Source organism: Salmo trutta, chromosome 10, assembly GCF_901001165.1.
Source record: "Salmo trutta chromosome 10, fSalTru1.1, whole genome shotgun sequence".
NCBI classification, from domain to species: Eukaryota; Metazoa; Chordata; class Actinopteri; order Salmoniformes; family Salmonidae; genus Salmo; species Salmo trutta.
In genome coordinates this window covers 6,370,890-6,379,298 of record NC_042966.1, presented here as the reverse complement: position 1 = coordinate 6,379,298, position 8,409 = coordinate 6,370,890, and the positions used below count along the sequence as shown (strand labels likewise).

The following is an 8,409-nucleotide window of genomic DNA, read 5'->3' as shown; positions in this document are numbered from 1 at the left end:
AATTCGCCACTGGCGCCCTGTGCTCTTCACAGATGAAAGCAGGTTCACACTGAGCACGTGACAGACGTGACAGAGTCTGGAGACGCCGTGGAGAACGTTCTGCTGCCTGCAACATCCTCCAGCATGACCGGTTTGGCGGTGGGTCAGTCATGGTGTGGGGTGGCATTTCTTTGGGGGGCCGCACAGCCCTCCATGTGCTCGCCAGAGGTAGCCTGACTGCCATTAGGTACCGAGATGAGATCCTCAGACCCCTTGTGAGACCATATGCTGGTGCGGTTGGCCCTGGGTTCCTCCTAATGCAAGACAATGCTAGACCTCATGTGGCTGGAGTGTGTCAGCAGTTCCTGCAAGAGGAAGGCATTGATGCTATGGACTGGCCCGCCCGTTCCCCAGACCTGAATCCAATTGAGCACATCTGGGACATCATGTCTCGCTCCATCCACCAACGCCACGTTGCACCACAGACTGTCCAGGAGTTGGCGGATGCTTTAGTCCAGGTCTGGGAGGAGATCCCTCAGGAGACCATCCGCCACCTCATCAGGAGCATGCCCAGGCGTTGTAGGGAGGTCATACAGGCACGTGGAGGCCACACACACTACTGAGTCTCATTTTGACTTGTTTTAAGGACATTACATCAAAGGTGGATCAGCCTGTAGTGTGGTTTTCCACTTTAATTTTGAGTGTGACTCCAAATCCAGACCTCCATGGGTTGATAAATTGGATTTCCATTGATTATTTTTGTGTGATTTTGTTGTCAGCACATTCAACTATGTAAAGAAAAAGTATTTAATAAGATTATTTCTTTCATTCAGATCTAGGATGTGTTGTTTAAGTGTTCCCTTTATTTTTTGGAGCAGTATATATTATTTTTATTTTAACAAAGGAAATAAAATAAATAACAGTACAGATGGATTGCAATAAAAACTGTACCATAGAGGCACAGAATAAGATAAAGAATCACAGAACAAAAATAAATGGAGGAAATTGTTTGGGAACGATCAAGTATAATATATTTTAAAAATATATGGAGTCTTCCCTGGCCTCAAGGCTTCTGTGGATTACAACCGAACTATGATAAGTGTACCATATTACTTATTGGATCGCAAAAAAATACTTTTACATTACCGTGTAGTTTACCAATAAAATTGTCTGACGGTGAAGTGGACATACTCGGCATTCTTATCCCTAAAGAAACAAAGGAACTTACTACAACACATTTCAACAGAAAGTTAGCAAAAATAGATAAGATCTTGGAAAGGTAAATACCTGTGTATTTGTTGAAAAATCACCCTGATTTAGTCATATCCCAGTTTACCTATTTACTTATGGCCCTGCCTATACAGAACTATTTGTCTTATAAATTATTTGAGCAAGAAAATATTTCACTTCATTTGGAACGGCAAGTCAGAGAAAATTAAACGTGTTTATTTATATAATGAATATCAGTTTGGGGGGTTAAAAATATTAAATATGAAAGCATTATCCTCTTTGGGATAGGTGGGGCACTAGCGCCCCATCTCGACAACATCCGGTGAAATTGTAGAGCACGAAATTCAAAATGGAAAATTCGTAATATTATACATTCATGAAAATACAAGTGTCTTACATCGTTTAAAATCTTAACTTCTTGTTAATCCAGCCGCTTTGTCAGATTTCAAAAAGGCTTTCCAGCGAAAGCATACCATGTGATTATCTGAGGACAGCGCCCCGCGTACACAAGCATTGAAAACATTTTCCAAACAAGCAGAGGCGTCACGAAAGTCAGAAATAGCGATAAGATAAATCACTTACCTTTGAAGATCTTCCTCTGTTTGCAATCCCAAGGGTCCCAGCTACATAACAAATGGTTGTTTTGTTCGATAAAGTTCTTATTTAGATCCCCAAAAAAGTCATTTTAGTTGGCGCGCTCGATTCAGTAATCCACCTGTTTCCCTCGTTCAAAATGCATACAAAGGAATCCCAAAAGTTACCAATAAACTTCGTCCAAACAAGTCAAACAATGTTCCTAATCAATCCTCAGGTACCCTAATATGTAAATAAACGATAAAATTTAAGACGGAGAATAGTATGTTGATTACCGGAGATAAATAACGAAGTGTGCGCCCTCATCCACGCGCGCCACAATACTACAGTCAAAATGAGAGCCACTTAGAAAAAGTACAAATTCTAGCTAATTTTTCAAAAAACAAGCCTGAAACTCTTTCTAAAGACTGTTGACATCTAGTGGAAGCCTAGGAACTGCAATCTGGGAGGTATTCCTTTGATTTTCCCATGGACAGCCATTTCAATGGGTGGTGACCTCCAAAAAAAAAAAATGCCTGCCATATCAGTTCTGTTATACTCACAGACATTATTTTAACAGTTTTAGAAACTTCAGAGTGTTTTCTATCCAATACTACCAATTATTTGCATAATCCTAGCTTCTGTGCCTGAGTAACAGGCCGTTTTCTTTGGGCACGTCCGAATGTGGGCACGACCGAATCATCCGAATTTCCGAATACTGCCCCCTATCCCAATTAAAGCTTCAACTAAAAGCATCAGTCATACAAAGTTATAAGAAGTTATACTTAAACCCAAACTGGCTCTCCAGTAGATTAGTAAGAATGGCTCACCCAACTTCAGCATAAGAACTGTTCGTCGGGAGCTTCATCAAATGGGTTTTTATGGCCGAGCAGCTGCACACGAGCCTAAGATCACCATGCTCAATGGCAAGCGTTGGCTGGAGTGGTGTAAATCTTGCCGCCATTGGACGCTGGAGCAATGGAAACACATTCTCTGTAGGGATGAATCACGCTTTACCATCTGGCAGTCCGACGCACAAATCTGGGTTTGCGGATGCCAGGACAACGCTACCTGCCCCAATGCATAGTACCAACTGTAAAGTTTGGTGGAGGAGGAGTAATGGTCTGGGGTTGTTTTTCATGGTTCGGGCCCCTTAGTTCCAGTGAATGGAAATCTTTACACTACAGCATACAATGACATTCTAGACAATTCTGTGCTTCCAACTTTGTGGCAACAGTTTGGGGAAGGCCTGGGACCTCACTAATGCTCTTGTTGCTGAATGAATGTAAGTCCCTGCAGCAATGTTCTAACATCTAGTGGAAAGCCTTCCCAGAAGTGTGGAGGCTGTTATAGCAGCAAAGAGGCGACCAACTCCATATTAATACTCATGATTTTGGAATGAGATGTTTGACGAGCAGGTGTCCACATACTTTTGGTCATGTCTTTAAATTTTCTATTTTTTCATAAGTGTAATGTGACTGTAAGAGAAAGGTTGGAATGTCTGACTGAAATACAAGACAAATCAACCGTTTTCTTTAAATTAGTGGTGTTTGAATTTGTTGATAAAATGTGGGACGTGATTGCTTGGTTGCGGAACCAAGGGCCAAAATGCAGTACTCATGGGCTGTGACCATGTGGTTGTTTGAGTGAGAGACAGAGGACAACCAATTAGTAAAAAAGCATAGCCCCCTTCACTATCAACGCATCGTGCCTACAACATCAAGCAGCCTTTCCAGACTCCGCCAGACTAGGAGGCGGGGGGATAGGAGAAGATATGAACACATAAAAATGTCACACGTGTTCTACGAACTTTAAGCTCTGCATGCTGATCTTTTTCTCTCTCTATCACCATCTCTGTTTCTCTACTCTGCCACACACTTTCTTTCATACTCTCACACACACACACCTTTTCTGACGACTTGGAGTAAACCCTTATTATTACTGCATTCACCCGCCTACATTTGTACGCTTCCTTCCTCGACTGCAAGACAGTCAGTCACAGGGAAATAACAGCAAAGCCCTGCAGATAAGGCATCTGCCTAGCATCGGGGTCTCATGGGAACTGTAAAATGAGTGTTTCATCGACTGTGAGCCGAAAAATCAGGTTTGAAGGAAGGATTTATCCCGCCCATAAATTATGAGCCCAATGTTTGGTTTGTTTCTCTCACTCCCGGTGGGGAGATGTAGCGCCGCACTGCCCCCCCCTTCTCCTCCTCCCCTCTCTCTGTTCCCTGGGGTGTCTGTGGCAGCTCTTCTCTCCTCCGCACAGTGTGTTGTGCAGTGCCTCCTTGTCTCTGCTGCTGCAGAGCTTTCTCCCAGGATATCTGCCTCTTCTCTCTTTCTCTCGCTCTCAGCTTTGACGGTGATAGGGAAGGCAGTGTGGTCTCTATCGCTCTCACACGCACACACTTACACAGGTGCACGCAGTGTGTCGAAGAAGGGATGGGGCAGTTGTTTGTCAGTCTGGAGTCCTGCAGTCCGTGGAAGGGAGGAAAGCGCCGGTTGTAGTCTGTGGAAGGGAGGAAATCGCCGGTTGTGTGCCGCGAAACCCACATTGCTCACAGTGGAGTGTTTCTCCCAGTCTGCAGCTAACAACAACAGCAGCCACATCAGTTTTTCAGAGCAGCACTCCCTCCCTCCCTTCTTCCTCCTCTTCATCTCTCTTGCTCTTTCTCTCCCTCCCTTTCTGTCGCTCGCACTCCTGCTCTCAACACCGCCGCCAATGTAGCGTTCTGAGGTAGCAAGCAAGTAGCCAAGGCTTTCATTTTTCTACCACAATGACAAGCGGTGGACAGACAGCTGGAGAAAGACGGACAGTCCTGGAGATCTGAGGGGAAAGGCATTTGATGGACATCAGTTGGATTTAACCCCCCCCTTCATCCCCCTGCCAGCCTCATCCCTACAAATCCTCTCCCTCACTCTCGCTCTCTATCCAGTTCCACTGGCTCTCTTCATGTAAGATTACCATCGGCTACTAGCGCTAAAGCACCGCTGCACAGGGCTGTCTGGGAGTGAGGGGAAGCTGAGGCTGACCCAAAACAGGGAAGAAGACTGAAGAGGAAGCCCCTGAACTGGAGCATAAAAAACACAGTAAAAAAAGCTGCAGAAAAGGGTTGCTGCCCTGCCTGGCCTGTTTCTCATTGACAGACACACACAGGATGTACAGCTCTGGTCTGAAGCTTGCCACACTGTGGATCAATACCCTCCTGCCTGCCTTTTTCTTATGCATTTTTTCTCACGGGAGAGTGAAGCATCTTGGGATTTACCGTCATTTCGTTTCCACCTAACTACAGCGAGGCTTGCCCCGCCGGTCAGCACTTTCACCTGCCCATGTCCAACCTGTGTGTGTATGAGTGTGTCTGTGTTTGTTTGTGTGTGTAATTAGCTAGCTCGGCGCCAGAGGGAGTGTATATTTGCTTACATGTGCATCCGTGTGAGCTGCTTGGCTTGTAATTACTGTGGGTGTCTGTGGGTGCTGTCTTGTGTCCATGTGTGTGTGGGTATAAATGTAGGAATTTTGTGTGGATGAATTGGTATGATGCCCAGTATTGGTTCCTTGCCCCATCCCCTCCCTCATTCCTGCCCTTTTGTCATTGGGTCCCCGGTTTGACCCCTGACCTTTGACGGCATCAGCAGGATGAGTGAGCACTCGGGAGCGAGCACTCTGGGGGCCATGACCCTGGAAGAACCCGAGGGCGAACAGGCCTCCCCTCGGGCCCCGGGGCCTCTTCGCTGTGGGCCCTGTGCGGTGTGGCACCGGCAGCAGACCTGGCTGTGTGCAGTGCCCTTAGTGATGGGCTTCGTGGGCCTGGGCCTTAGTCTCATGCTGCTCAAATGGATTGTAGTGGGTTCCGTTCAAGACTATGTGCCCACGGACCTAGTGGATGCCAAGGGCATAGGGCAGGACCCCATCTTTCTCTCCGAACCCAGTGCTCCACCCAAGCGGCCAGACACTATGACCACGACTACAAAGACCACTGCCACCGTGTTTGTCTCCACCACCTCTCTAGTGGCCGACGGCACGGTCCCAGCCCCGAGAACTCAATTTGGGTTGCCCTCCAACCACTCGGTCCCGCACCTCCACAACTGGGTTGGCAGTGGCACCCGTCTGACTGGCACCACCACCCGCACCACACGACTCCCCCCGCCCGGGGGTAAAGAAGTGACCCCACACAGCACCACGGTACTTCGGGTCGGCGGCACAGCCAATGGTCGTAAGGATAAGGACCCCCCGAACTCACGATCCGGTCCAACCTCCAAAGCTACTAGCACAACCTCTACCGCCAACACCACAACCAAGGCGCTACCACCAACTTTTCCACCATCTCCCCCAGCCAAGCCCACCGGGCACTGGAAACCTGGACGCTCTGCGAAAGGTCCCGCCACACGCCCTCACCACCGCTACAGAACACGTAAGTCTGCTTTTCTAAAAGGGAGAGTGTGTTTGTGTGCAAATGAAATAGTGTTCACAACAGCTCTAGCGTTTGTTTTATCTGGCTGATGGCATTGGAGAGCTGGTGCCCAATCAAATCAAATGACATTTTATTTGTCACATAAGCCAAATGCAGTAGGTGTAGACCTTACCGTGAAATGCTTACTTACAAGCCCTTAATCAACAATGCAGTTCAAGAAATAGAGTTTAAATTTGTTTTACTAAATAAACTAAGTTTAAAAAAAGTAACACAATAAAATAACAATGATGAGGCTATATACAGGGGGTACCGGTGTTGAATCAATGTGCGAGGGTACAAGTTAGTCAAGGTAATTTGTACATGTAGGTAGGGGTAAAGTGACTATGCATAGATAATATACAGCGATTAGCTGTGTAAAAACAAAGGGGGGAGTGGGTGGTGTCAATGTAAATAGTCCGGGTGGCCATTTGATTATTCAGCAGTCTTATGGCTTGGGGATAGAAGCTGCTCAGGAGTCTTTTGGACTTAGACTTGGTTCTCCGGGACTGCTTGCCTTGCAGTATCTGAGAGAACAGTCTATGACTTGGGTGACTGGAGTCTTTGACAATTTTTTGGGCCTTCCTCTGACACCACCTAGTATGTAGGTCCTGTATGGCAGGAAGCTTGGCCCCAGTGATGTACTGGGCCGTACGCACTACCCTCTGTAGTGCCTTACGGTCAGATGCCGAGCAGTTGCCATACCAGGCAGTGATACAACCGGTCACGATGCTCTTGATAGTGCAGCTGTAGAACTTTTTGAGGATCTGGGGACCCATGCAAAATCTTTTCAGTCTCCTGAGGGAGAAAGGGCATTGTCGTGACCTCTTCATGACTGTCTTGGTGTGTTTGGACCATGATAGTTTGTTGGTTATGTGGACACCAAGGAACTTGAAACTCTCGAACTGCTCCACTACAGCCCCGTCTATGTGAATGGGGGAGTGTTTGGCCCTCCTTTTCCTTTAGTCCACGATCAGCTCCTTTGTCTTGCTCAGAGTCAGTGTTATAGGATTAAAATTGTGAGCTTTAGGCTTTAGCTCGCTACGGATGTTGCCTGTAATCCATGGATTCTGGTTGGGATATGTATGTACGGTCACTGTGGGGACGACGTTGTCAATGCACTTATTGATGAAGCCGGTGACTGAGGTGGTATACTCCTCAATGCCATTGGAAGAATCACGGAACATATTCCAGTCTGTGCTAGCAAAACAGTCCTGTAGCGCAGCATCCGCGTCATCGGACCACTTTCGTATTGAATGAGTCACTGGTACTTCTTGCTTTAGTTTTTGCTTGTAAGCAGAAATCAGGAGGACAGAATTATTGTCAGATTTGCCAAATGGAGGGTGAGGGAGAGCTTTGTGTGCATCTCTGTGTGTGGAGTAAGGTGGTCTTCCTCTGGTTGCACATGTGACATGCTGGTAGAAATGAGGTAAAACAGATGTAAGTTTGCCTGCATTAAAGTCCCCGGCCACCAAGAGTGCCGCTTCTGAATGAGCATTTTCTTGTTTGCTTATGGCCTTATACAGCTCGTTGAGTGCTGTCTTAGTGCCAGCATCGGTTTGTGATGGTAAATAGACCGCTACGAAAAATATAGATGAAAACTCTATTGGTAGATAGTGTGGTCTACAGCTTATCATAAGGTACTCTACCTCAGGCGAGCAATACCTTGAGTCTTCTTTAATATTAGACATCGCACACCAGCTGTTATTGACAAATAAACACACACCCGCACCCCTCGTCTAACCAGACATAGCTGTTCTGTCCTGCTGATGCAATGAAAACCCAGCCATCTGTATATTATATGTGTCGTCGTTCAGCCACGACTCAGTGAAACATAAGATATTACAGTTTTTAATGTCCCACTGGTAGGATAGTCTCGAATGGAGATCATGCAGTTTATTCTCCAGTGATTGCACATTGGCCAATAGAATGGATGGTAGAGGCGGGTTACTCGCCGACGAATTCTCACAAGTCACCCCGATCTCCGCCCCCTGTATTTCCGTCTTTTATTCACGCAAATGACAGGGATTTGGGCCTGGTCTCAGAGAAGCAGTATAGGCTTCACGTCGGACTCATTAAAGAAAGACTCTTCATCCAGCTCGAGGTGAGTAATTGCTATTCTGCTAGGCAGAAGCTCTTTTCAGTCATAAGAGACAGTAGCAGTAACATTATGTACAAA

General features: G+C 46.5%; 1 protein-coding gene across 1 annotated transcript in view; it reads left to right on the top strand.

The window, feature by feature from the left end:
• Nucleotides 1-4,060: 4,060 nt before the first annotated feature.
• Nucleotides 4,061-8,409, top strand: part of LOC115200999 (pro-neuregulin-3, membrane-bound isoform-like) — a 439,268-nt gene continuing 434,919 nt past the window's right edge. Inside the window, exon 1 of the mRNA XM_029764185.1 lies at nucleotides 4,061-6,194. Coding sequence (XP_029620045.1) covers nucleotides 5,420-6,194 — 775 coding nt within the window. The 5' untranslated portion in view covers nucleotides 4,061-5,419. The remainder of the gene's footprint in view (nucleotides 6,195-8,409) is intronic.